The 12,597-nt window shown below is 36.3% G+C and overlaps 1 protein-coding gene across 6 annotated transcripts in view; it reads left to right on the top strand.

The window, feature by feature from the left end:
- eIF5 (eukaryotic translation initiation factor 5) overlaps nucleotides 1-9,865 on the top strand; it is a 37,633-nt gene extending 27,768 nt beyond the window's left edge. For all 6 annotated transcript variants that reach the window (XM_073978715.1, XM_073978717.1, XM_073978718.1 and 3 more), the window contains 3 exons: nucleotides 4,681-6,035; nucleotides 6,112-6,567; nucleotides 8,681-9,865. In XM_073978715.1, the coding sequence (XP_073834816.1) occupies nucleotides 5,823-6,035; nucleotides 6,112-6,567; nucleotides 8,681-9,382 (1,371 nt within the window). In that variant the 5' untranslated portion in view covers nucleotides 4,681-5,822 and the 3' untranslated portion in view covers nucleotides 9,383-9,865. The remainder of the gene's footprint in view (nucleotides 1-4,680; nucleotides 6,036-6,111; nucleotides 6,568-8,680) is intronic.
- Nucleotides 9,866-12,597: the final 2,732 nt, after the last annotated feature.

Raw genomic sequence — 12,597 nt, 5'->3', positions numbered from 1 at the left:
TACAACCTAAATACCTTGTCCATTGGTGATAAAAAAGGCGTAAAAAAGCTATACATAAATTTGTCCAAGTACGATGTTTAGAATATCAAAACAATAGCGATAAATGCTTAAATTTTCTTAAAAGAGTGTAATTTTGATAGATGTAACAAGTTTTGTGCGAAACATGACATTACATTGTGAAAAATCCCACAAATTGCTTCATGTCTAATACACGAATAATAGAACATAACGAATCAGTGTATCTGCGAGTGTGTGGGGCTTATCTTTCAGATTTGAGTCGTTGTTTTATAATTTTTTTGAAGTCATTGGGAATCGAACTATGAGATTTTATAATTAAAATGAGTTCTTACTACCTGTTGAATAATGTATTGGCCTAGGTAAGCGTTGTTCTTTCTGCAAAAACTCTGACTTCAAACATAAAAGCTTATTATTTGGGACCACTGCACAGTGCGAAATATGGGCACTTTAGTGGAACTTTACTCATAACTTTTGATGCAAAGGAGGTAGGTTACTAAAATTTTCCAAAAATGTTTCTTATATTTGTGGGTCGTATGTGGATAAATATGGACCACATAGCTTCCGCGGTTTTCTTGAAAAAAGTTCGCGATATTTCCTACTGTCTTTATTTCTTGCTTCCTGGGCTTCTTCAGAAAGTTCTCCGATTGGAAGAATGCAGTAGTTTATGATATCCCTTCCATGGCACAGTACTTTATGTACAGTCACAGTCATTGGGTACCAGTAATATTCTTTAACATATATGTTTCTTTGGCGTATTCTTCGAATTTTTCGGGATTAATTTTACGACCGCTATTTATACATTCTAATATGACATGAAAATGCTGGATCAATTGCAAATTAACTCCCGTAATTTCTGAAGACTTTTCTGCATTTCTAAAAAATATTCTCGTAGTATTGCCATTATTAGTGTTTCCAGTCTGCTGCTTTGGGAAATCTATAAGCAAGCCAAAATCCTCCTTAAACCTTCGTTGAATATATTTTTTCCTCTCTGCAACTTTGTTTTTATTTTCAGTTCCTCGAGCTTGCCATGTCTGAATGTACTGGTTGTATGATATATGCAATATACATTCAAAAAATCGTATCCATGCATGGAGGGGTGATAGTCCAAGGGATAAATGGGTTTCATTTATAGTTTTTTGACATATTTTCCTTATGTTGTTCATTTGGTTTGCTTAGCTCCACATAAATAGCACGTTTGTGAAGATGTACATCCCGAAATCGCATTTGCAACTTTACCGTCTATCATACAGAATATCATGTTTGCTGTAACTTGAAAGCCTTACCATCAACAAGTATAGTGGTAGGATTAAGTTGATTTATTTGTGTTTTCACTTTGTTTACCTCTGAGGTAATTACACTGGTTGTTTCCTTAGCAAACATAAACTTTATTGGTCGACAATATCGTTTACGATATTATCATTTACGGCGCATAATTGGATTGGTACCATTGATAAACTGAACATACTGTCATCGGAATTTTGTGTGTCCGTAAACTTTTGGCGATAGTTAATTTGTTCTGACCCATCACAACCCCATTTTACGATAATATTTGGTTTATTAACGTCTGATAAAGAAGAAAGAATGTGTTCTAGCCCAGAACATAGTCTCGCAACAGTATGGTCTAGAAGGGACTGGACTGATACTTCAGCTGAAACTTCTGTTACAGTAATGTCCATAGGATAGCATAACCGCTTTGCCTCCCTTACTAAATAATACGGTGGATACAAAGTGCAACCGTGATTTTCAGCTTGATCTCTAACAGTGTTATATTGGTTTGATGATAAGTTGGCATCGATGAGTAGCGCCAGAGCCTCGTCTGGTGTTAATTTTGGTGAACATTTTGATAAAGATTTCCGAGTCTTTTTTATTGAGCTGCCCCTTTCTGGAGAAGCAAATGCTAGTTCCCTTACTAAAGCTGCAGAGTTTCGTTTTCCAGATTGGTATAGGCTTGTAGAAGTTGCTTTAGCTAACTCCTCGTAGCTAGTTGTCTGAACAATGTGTTTTACTTTTCTGGTTTGAACTTTTGGATGACAATTTTTAAATTCTTTTATAGGTTTGCATGAATTTGTACTACTAAGAAATCCATCATTTACCGCCTTCGAGAATTTAACGTTACATCCAAGCCATTTAGCATTTTTATTGCTAAAAAAAGTCAATTTTCGACCACATTTCTTCCATTTTTTCTTTATAGTATCAATTACAACAGCAAGAGTAGTTTTCAGACTACTAACAGCATCATTTGTTAGAACTGGCGAACCCATTTTTTCTACCACAAAACCAACAATAGCTTCCAATGTCGGTTCTTCTTTCCACTTTTGAAAAATACTGTTATTTGATATTTTCGGGGTCATACTGAAAATCATGGCATATTACTAAGAATCGCAAATAATCGCAGCTAATTTTTTAATTTTCCAATAGAGGAAGTTCCTACCTTTCAAATGATATAAATTTTAGTACGCTGGTCCACGCTGGGTATAAAGAAATCTTCCAAAGAATATATATATTTTTTCTCAAGAACTTATTAAAAAGCCATTTTTTTGCGGACGAATAACAAAAAAACTAAATCATATTTTGCAATCCTGTAAACACCAAAAAATCACAATTTCCTCCAAAATACAACAAGAATGAAAAGTCATAGCCTACTGGATTAACATTTGTTACTATCGCTTTATTAACTTAAGTAAATCGATGTGCTATTTATAAATAAAAAAATAATGAATAAAAAGCTCAACTTTTACGATCATTTCTGGTTTTTTCGCGGGGAAAATTGCAAAATTAAGTATGAGGTATTTATGGTGGGATACATACCTATGGATTTTCATATGAATATCATGATTTGTACGTACTTCAAAATTTGAGTAAAGTTCCACTAAAGTGCTCATATTTCGCACTGTGCACTGGTATTAAATAATTGCTTCAATAACATGGGTTGGCTAGACTGTAGTCCAAGCTTGAACAATAAATCGTCTATAGTGGTTCTATAAATGGAAAATGTCTCCAGACGACTTATTCTTCCAGACATCCTTATAGGAGAGATTTTCAAAACAAGCGCTGACATATTTTACACTACAGTTGTACAGAACTGATCAAAAATATTCTAAATCGATTGCAGAATTCAACTGAAACCAGAAATATGCGGAAGGATTATTTATATTATAAAATATTTTCTCTTTATAATTGCTGTACGATTTTTGCTTGGTGCTAAAATTCTTTGTATTTTAGATATTTTAATTTTATAACAATGTAAACGGGTTGATTATTTTATTATATCGTGTTTCTAAATTGTCGACTAAATGCACTATAAAGCTGCGTAAATACTTTCTTCATATCCCTTTTTGTGTCGGAGATATAAGTAACTTAAAAAAGTTTCATTAGGTGTACGACTTTCGCTTGGAGCGACTGTATGTACATAGAATCACTTTCTGAGTCGATTTATGCTTGTCCGTCTCTCCGTTCGCAACGTACAGGTCGCATTTATTGTCCGATTCAGCTGAAAATTGGGGAATATCATACGCTATTGCTTTTGGTGAAAATCGATTCAGATTTGGACATAGCTTCCATATATATGTTCGGTCGATTTCACGTATTTGCTGCACCAAACATGCTATATATGTTAAATTTCGATGAAGTTTGAAATGTGTGACGAAATTTGGTCTAGTAATTAGTGTACCATATTATATCGAAATCATTTCAGATTTATATATATCTCCCATATATATTTTGGTGTAGGGTATCATATAGTCGGCCCCGCCCGACTTTGATCCTTTCCTTACTGGTTTTGTATGCAATGGCTGTTTTATTTTTCAAACTTGTGATCTCTTTTGTTATCATTCATTTTACAACTACGGAACCCCTCTTAGGTTTTTTTTTTTTTTTTTAATTTGACTACTTGGGAATGCATAGTGGGGTCGTAATGGATGTTATATAATCCTTATTGTTCATCCCTTCCATTTGTTTACATTCCTTTAATTTGTTTTCCGTTTTTTTTTTTTCTTCAACAAAAAGTTTTTCTTTCTCACACAGAGTGTGTGAATTTTGGTAACGCCTGAAAGTATACTCTGGTTTTTTACATTTTGTTTCTTTTTTGCTGTTGGTCTTTTATATTTGTGTCACAATTTCTCTAATGATGTAAACACACGCTATTTCATGTTTTAACTGGTTTTTGTTGTATTTCTACATGGCGCCCGACTGCTGCCTGCTGCTGCCTAACTACTTTCTACTAGGTGCATTTTTAATATATCCTTCTTTGATTTGAATATACCTTACTTGGGGGAAATTATTATCCACCACACACAATCATGTATAACGGTTGTGTGCGTGTATATTATATGTACACACATTGTTATTGGAAGTAATAGTGAAATATAGTACTGTTTTTTTGTTAGTATATTTTAATTACACGTGAATACAAGCTTTTACATGTTTAATATAGTTTTGATGGATAGATTTCAGAGCATTTATTTAAACGGTCAAGGTTAAATTCAGGCAAATAGCAAGCTATTACTTTTACTATGAGGTGAATGTTTATGGTTTTTTACTTGTTTTGAAAATATTTTTATTTATTTATTTATTTATACATATGTCGGAGCATTAATACCAATACTTTTAGTTTGAGGTTATGTCTGACTAAACATTTTTCTTCTTTTTTTTCGTTTTTTTTAGGACTTCAAAATTTTCTAGTAACAGACATCGGAAGCTGCAACCTTTTAGAGAAACGTGAGGCACTCGTCGTGATTTCAACACACAGCATTGCCCTCGTTTTTTCGAATTTGAATAACAACAAAAAATTAATATTTTTATAAAATAATAAAAATAACACAACAACAACAAATGTAAAGAGAAAAATTCACAAAAAAATTTAAAAACCAACAAAAAAATCAAAAAAAAAAAAATCAAAACGCACAACTCCACAAAGAAAGGAGTGTGTGCCAGCGTTTGCACCCCGGTTGCATTGGAAAAAATATTAGAAAAACAAACTTAAAACAAGGAAAGCCCCGTAAGAAGGACAAAGAGAAGAAAGGAAGAAAGAAATTACATTCTCATCATTATATAAACAAGTGGAGTAGTTACGCCACACAGCAAATACCTAACAAAATATAGCAGCTACAGTTTATTACCATAGCAGGAGGAAATCTTAAATATTCAAACCCCTAAAGGAGATTTCTTGATAAACCTTGATATAGAACAACAACAACAACCGTAAAGAAAACCCCTCAAAATAATAAATAAATCTATTACTGACTAATTGAACAGCAGTAGTAGTAGAAGCGTACCAACCAACCACCACCCCCTTATAAAAGGTAATCGAGAAGATACACAACAAAACGACAACAGCAACAACGCCCTCTATACAAAAAGCAAACTTCATGAATTTGCCAAATCTTATAAAACCATATAACAAATCAAAAAATAAACATTTTAAACCTACAACCAATCTGCAGTTTACCACACAGTCTTCAAACTGTTGGACATCAAGCGAGCAACAGCAGCAATCTGCCATACAAACTATTGAAAACGTTTGTGGCCCCTATTTGCAACTCCATGAAAGCCATTTGAGCTAAAGAGATAACGAGAGAGAGAGCAAGATTTTGTGACAATTTTGTTTGTTTGGTTATTTTTGACAAATAAAAAAGGGTCAACGAGCGAGCAGCTTAAGCAAAGCAAAGAAGCCTTAAACAAGTAATACCAGCTTGAAATTTTCAAAGCATACAACAAAAAAGCTTCTGTTGAACGAGAGCAACAACTTTTGTTAATTCCCTCATTTGTGTTACGAAGAGTAAAAGCAAACCAACAACAACAACAACATGGGTACCGTCAATGTAAACCGCAATGTCACCGATATTTTCTATCGCTACAAAATGCCCAGGATCCAGGCTAAGGTTGAGGGCAAAGGCAATGGCATCAAGACTGTCATTGTCAACATGGCCGATGTGGCCAGGGCCATCGGCAGACCAGCCACCTATCCAACCAAATATTTTGGCTGTGAATTGGGTGCCCAAACCCAATTCGATCATAAGGTAACTAACAATATCTCTCTCAGTATTCTCCACAAATCGCTAATTTACAACCCCCCCTCTTTTTGGCTCTTTACAGAACGAACGTTTCATTGTAAATGGTTCTCATGATGCTGCCAAGCTCCAAGATCTTTTGGATGGTTTTATTCGCAAATTTGTCTTGTGCCCTGAATGCGATAACCCAGAAACTGATTTGACTGTCTCCAATCGTAATCAAACCATTTCTCAGTCCTGCAAAGCTTGTGGTTTCCATGGCCTATTGAAAGTCAATCATAAAGTTAACACCTTTATTTTGAAAAATCCACCCACCATTAATCCAGCTGCCCAAGGCTCCTCTTTGACTGAGGGTAAACGTGGCAAACGTAAGGGTAAGAATGGTGAAAATGGTGATGCCAATGGCTCCATGAATAAGAATTCCGATAACGATTCCGATGGTGGTAATCAAGCTAGCCAAACTGAGGCGGAAATTAGTGCCGCTTTGCCGGAGACAAATGGTGATGATGATGCCGACGAATGGAGTGTTGATGTCTCGAAGGTGAGTAGTAGACGAGCACTGTTACAACAACAACAGTAGAAGAGCATTTTTTGAGATTTTTATTAACAAACGTTGATGTCTTCTCTGAAATAGAAGACCTCCGTAAGAGTCCCCTATAGAATAAAGGGCGCTGTAGGGGTCTTCTATAGAAAGGAATGCCTCCGTAGGGGTCCTCTATAGAATAGAAGGCCTCCGTGGGGTCTTCTTTGGAATAAAAAACCTCCGAAGGGGACTTCTATATAATAGAAGATCTCCGTAGGCGTCTTCTATATAATAGCGGACTTCCTATAAAGGAAGACCTCAGTATGTGTCTCCTATAGATTAAAATAACTCAGTAAGGGTGTTCTATATAACAGAAGACTTCCGAAAGGGTCTTCTATATAATAGAAAATCTCCGTATGGGTCTTCTATAGAATAGAAGACCTCTGTAGGAGGCTTCTATAAAATAGAAGACCTCCGTAGGGGTCTTCTATAGAATAGAAGACCTCCGTAGGGGTCTTCTATAGAATAGAACACCTCCGTAGGGGTCTTCTATAGAATAGAACACCTCCGTAGGGGTCTTCTATAGAATAGAAGACCTCCGTAGGAGTATTCTATAGAATAGATGACCTCCTTAGGGGTCTTCTATAGAATAGAAGATCTCTATTCTATAGAAGACCCCCACGGACCTCCGTAGGGGTCTTCTATAGAATAGAAGACCTCCGTAGGGGTCTTCTATAGAATAGAGGACCTCCGTAGGGTTCTTCTATAGAATAGAAGACCTCCGTAGGGGTCTTCTATAGTATAGAAGACCTCCGTAGGGGTCTTCTATAGTATAGAAGACCTCCGTAGGGGTCTTCTATAGAATAGAGGACCTCCGTAGGAAGATCTCTATTCTATAGAAGACCCCCACGGAGGTCTTCTATTCTATAGGGGGTCATCTATTCTATTTCAGAGAAGACACCTTCTATAGAATAGAAGACCTTCGTAGGGGTCTTCTATAGAATAGAAGACCTGCGTAGGGGTCTTCTATAGAATAGAAGACTTCCGTAGGGGTCTTCTATAGAATAGAAGACTTCCGTAGGGGTCTTCTATAGAATAGAAGACTTCCGTAGGGGTCTTCTATAGAATAGAAGACTCCGTAGGGGTCTTCTATAGAATAGAAGACCTCCGTAGGGGTCTTCTATAGAATAGAAGACCTCCATAGGGGTATTCTATAGAATAGAAGACCTCCATAGGGGTATTCTATAAACCTATAGACCTCCGTAAGGGTCTTCTATAGAATAGAAGACCTCCGTAGGGGTCTTCTATAGAATAGAAGACCTCCGTAGGGGTCTTCTATAGAATAGAAGACCTCCGTAGGGGTCTTCTATAGAATAGAAGACCTCCGTAGGGGTCTTCTATAGAATAGAAGACCTCCGTAGGGGTCTTCTATAGAATAGAAGACCTCCGTAGGGGTCTTCTATAGAATAGAAGACCTCCGTAGGGGTCTTCTATAGAATAGAAGACCTCCGTAGGGGTCTTCTATAGAATAGAAGACCTCCGTAGGGGTCTTCTATAGAATAGAAGACCTCCGTAGGGGTCTTCTATAGAATAGAAGACCTCCGTAGGGGTCTTCTATAGAATAGAAGACCTCCGTAGGGGTCTTCTATAGAATAGAAGACCTCCGTAGGGGTCTTCTATAGAATAGAAGACCTCCGTAGGGGTCTTCTATAGAATAGAAGACCTCCGTAGGGGTCTTCTATAGAATAGAAGACCTCCGTAGGGGTCTTCTATAGAATAGAAGACCTCCGTAGGGGTCTTCTATAGAATAGAAGACCTCCGTAGGGGTCTTCTATAGAATAGAAGACCTACGTATATAACGTCTATAGATTTGAAGTCCTGCGTAGGTGTCTTATATACAGTAGAAGACCTCCGTAGGGGTCTTTTGTGGAATAAAATTCCTCCGAAGATGTTTTCACTGGAATAGAAGAACTTAGTAGGGGTAGTTTAGGAATAGAAGATCTCCGTAGGAGGTCTTAGGAGCTGGACTACTTCTAGGCCAGGTTTTCTATAGTTTTTAATCTTATCTATTCCTACGAAGTCGATTTGTTTTTATTAATTCCCTTTTCTTGATTTTCTTCCTCATTTTCAGGAAGCCATTCGTGCCCGTTTACAAGATTTAACCGATGGCGCCAAGAGCATGACAATTTCCGATGATTACGATAAAACCGAAAAGGAACGCATTGATATCTTCTATGAAATTGTCAAAAAGAAGTTGGACGATGGCAAATTGGATGCAGTGGCTGAACACAAAGAGTTGTTGATTGAGGCTGAACGTTTGGATATTGTCCACAAGGCCCCATTGGTATTGGCTGAATTGCTATTCTCTGATAATTTGACTGCAGATGTACGCAAACATCGTGTCCTCCTGTTGCGTTTCACCCACAACAATCCCAAGGCTCAACGTTATTTGATTGGTGGTATTGAACAAGTTATTGCCTTGCATAAGGACAAGTTAATGCCCAAAGTGGCTGGAATTTTCAAACTGTTCTATGACACCGATATTTTGGACGAAAAGGTTATTTTGGATTGGTCCCTGAAGGTTAGCAAGAAATATGTTTCCAAGGATGTTGCCACTGAAATCCACGAGAAGGCCAAACCTTTCATACAATGGCTCAAGGAAGCCGAGGAGGAAGATTCGTCGGAAGAAGAAGACGAAGAAGATTCAGAGGTGGAAATTGAATATAACGATAGGGCTCGTGTTGAGCCACTCAAGGCGGTGACCCAGGTTACCAAGAAAGTTATTGAAGAGGACGATGATGATGGTGAAGAGATCGATATTGATGATATCTAAGCGAAAACTTTTCCTTCCACAGAAAAGAATCTGCTACAACAAAGAAACACGCATACACCACACTTTACAAATGGCAAAGCAACCTCTTCTTCTTTAACAAACTCAAATATGTATTCCCTAAATGTTTTTTATAGCAATTTTCATACCTCCAGAATTTTTTGAAATGTTTATTTTTTCTTTTTTTTGATTATTGAATTTCAAAATAATGGTTTAAATGTTTTCTTTTTTGATTTTTTATATGGTTCAGTTTCCAAATGTAAATCTAGGTTTTTTAAATCACAACAACAAAACTGTCAGCTGGCTATATGTTCTTACATTTCTTCTTACTTAACTTCTACTTCACACGCTAATTCAGATTTCTTTCCACATAAACTGGGTTATTTTCTTTGTCTTTTGTTTTTCTCCATATTACTGTATATTTTTATTTTTTCCACAAAAAAAATGAAGAAAAAAGCAAATAAAAATTTTAAAACTTGAAAAAAATTGGTGGTATTTTTAAGACTTTTCTTCTCGTTTCCCCCCAAGTTCCTTTAAAAGGTGTAGTGTCATTCATCTACCCTTAAGGCGTTTAAATTTTCCCGTTTTCTTTTTCAAAACGCTTTTAAATACCATTACATAAAAAAACAATTTTTAATTAGCAAGCTAGTGTTTTTTTACATTATTTCATATATCATTCGCAAGGTTAATTTCTTAAACTAATTTAATAAGAATATGTCTTTAATTTTTGAATTTTGGTTTTTTTTTTCTTTCTCTTACCCCAACATTTTTGGTTTTTGTAAGAAAAAATATATTTAAATATTTTTATGCAATTTCATCTCCTCTCTAAAAATATAACTAAAATATATAAACAATTATTACTAAAAATTATAAAAAAAAATTGTTTTATTTTGTAAAGTCCTTCGTAAGGATTTTTAGTAGTGTAGAAGACCTCTGTAGTGGTATTCTATAGAATACAACTTAGGTAGGGGCTTCTATATAATAGAAGACTTCGATAGGGGTCTCCTACAGAATAGAAGACCACCGTAGGGGTATTCGAATGATTAGAAGATGGTCATAGGGATTTTCTATAAAATAGAGGACATCCGGTAGGGGTCTTCTCTAGACTAGGAGACCTCCGTAGATGTCTTCTCTAGACTATGAGACCTCCGCAGAGGTCTTCTATAGAATGAAAGAACTGAGTTGGAGCCCTCTATAAAATAGGTGACCTCCGCAGGTGTCTTTTATCGAACAGAAGACCTCCGCAGATGTCTTGTATAGAATGGGATACCTCCGTAGTGGTCTTCCGTTTAACAAACAACCTCCGTAAAGATCTTTTGTCGAATAGAAGACTTCTGGTGGGGTTACTCTATTGCGATGCATAAGGAAATTAAATGCGTCTCTAATTCGTTTTCGTATGTCCTTTCGCAACTAGTTTTGTCCCTTTTTCCTTTCTGGCATCACCGCAATCTGTAATAAAAAAACGTATGTCAAAATCGTGCGTTAACGCAAATATCTTGCGCTAACAAAATACCAAACGCATCGCAATACAGAGTAACCCCCCTGTAGAGTAAAAGTTTTCCGTAGGGGTCTTTTGTAGAGTACCTCAATAGGCATCTTCTATCGATTAGAAGACCTCTCTTGTTGATTGAGGCTGAACCTCCGTATTGGTCTTCTATAGAATAGGAAACCTCCGTAAAGGGCTTCTATAAAATGGGAGACCTTCGTAGGGGTCTTCTATAGAATAGGAGACCGCCTTAGGGATTTTCTACAGAATAGAAGACCACCTTAGGGGTCTTCTATAGAACTGAAGGCCACCATAGGGGTCTTCTATAGAATAGAAGACCACCGTAGGGGTCTTCTTTAAAATAGAAGACCACCGTAGGGGTCTTCTTTAAAATAGAAGACCACCGTAGGGGTCTTCTTTAAAATAGAAGACCACCGTAGGGGTCTTCAATAGAATAGAAGACCACCGTAGGGGTCTTCAATAGAATAGAAGTCCACCGTAGGGGTCTTCAATAGAAGACCACCGTAGGGGTCTTCTATAGAATAGAAGACCACCGTAGTAGTCTTCTATAGAATAAAAGACCTCCGTAGGAGTATTCTATAGAAGACCTCCGTAGGGCTCTTCCAGCTAATATAAAAATTGTGTAGCCATTTTGGTGTGTAAAGTATTTGAGACAGAGACACATAATCAGCATGACACCGTGCTAAAACCATTTGATTAAATAAATGCATAAATAAATAAAAATAAATCACTTCTGGTATAAGAATAAATAAATGCCAGAAACACCGTTTGAAGTTGTTACTTGTTTTTATTCAAATAGTTACATACACACAGGATGTATTTCAAATGTTCATCGTCTTAACCGGATGCCCTGCAGACATAAACGCCTTCTGAAAATATTGGATTAATTAAAGCTAAACAAATTATTTATTATTTACTTATAAGAATTTTAAATGGTTTATTAAACTAGCAATTGTTTACATAGCTGGATTTAGTTTTATTGAATAAAAAAATAAATAAAATAATAGAAATACTAACTAAATGTAAGTACTGTTTCGTTCCACCACAATATCCCTCCACTCTCTCACAAAAGTGTTTCATGTGTTATGTAAACCGCCCAACAATGAATGAACCTAACCCTGCGTTTACACATGACAGGACAGTTGAGTTCATGTACTGATTGTCAAAAACCCAAAACTTGCCTGTGTGGCGTAGGCGTCCAGACAACTGCAAAAACAATTGCAAAATTATGAATGAAAATCATCGATTTCTTTTCGTTTTCCGTTCACTTATTTTGTTTTTGTACACATGGTACAATAATACAGGTAGCATTGTCATGCCAGCTGATGGTAACATAATGTGTCAATTGCATTGAATTGATGTCAAATTTTGACATCTTATGTTACCAACAATTGCCGATGCGGCTACCTGTGTATTTGTACCATGTTTGTACATATCATGGCACAATTAGAAAGGTAGATGCCTCAGCCCAGCTGATCGAATCTAAAACGTCAAAAACGAGGAATTCGCCATGAAAAATCAAAACAAAAAACCACAATACTACACAATACTACTTGATAAACTCAAATCTAGGTTTTTGTTTGATTCGACATCGTGTAAGTTAATCAACTCATTCTTGTCAGGGCGTTCCCAGTATGTTACATACAATGGAAGTATTTCCAACAGGCGTAATATTTACAGTGGTGTGCCCCAAGGGTCCATTTTGGGACCC

The sequence above is a fragment of the Musca autumnalis genome, unplaced genomic scaffold (genome assembly GCF_047663935.1).
Source record: "Musca autumnalis isolate F117 unplaced genomic scaffold, ASM4766393v1 scaffold_3, whole genome shotgun sequence".
In the NCBI taxonomy this organism is placed as follows: Eukaryota; Metazoa; Arthropoda; class Insecta; order Diptera; family Muscidae; genus Musca; species Musca autumnalis.
Note: the sequence above shows the minus strand (reverse complement) of the source record. Positions and strands in the feature narration are given on the sequence as shown.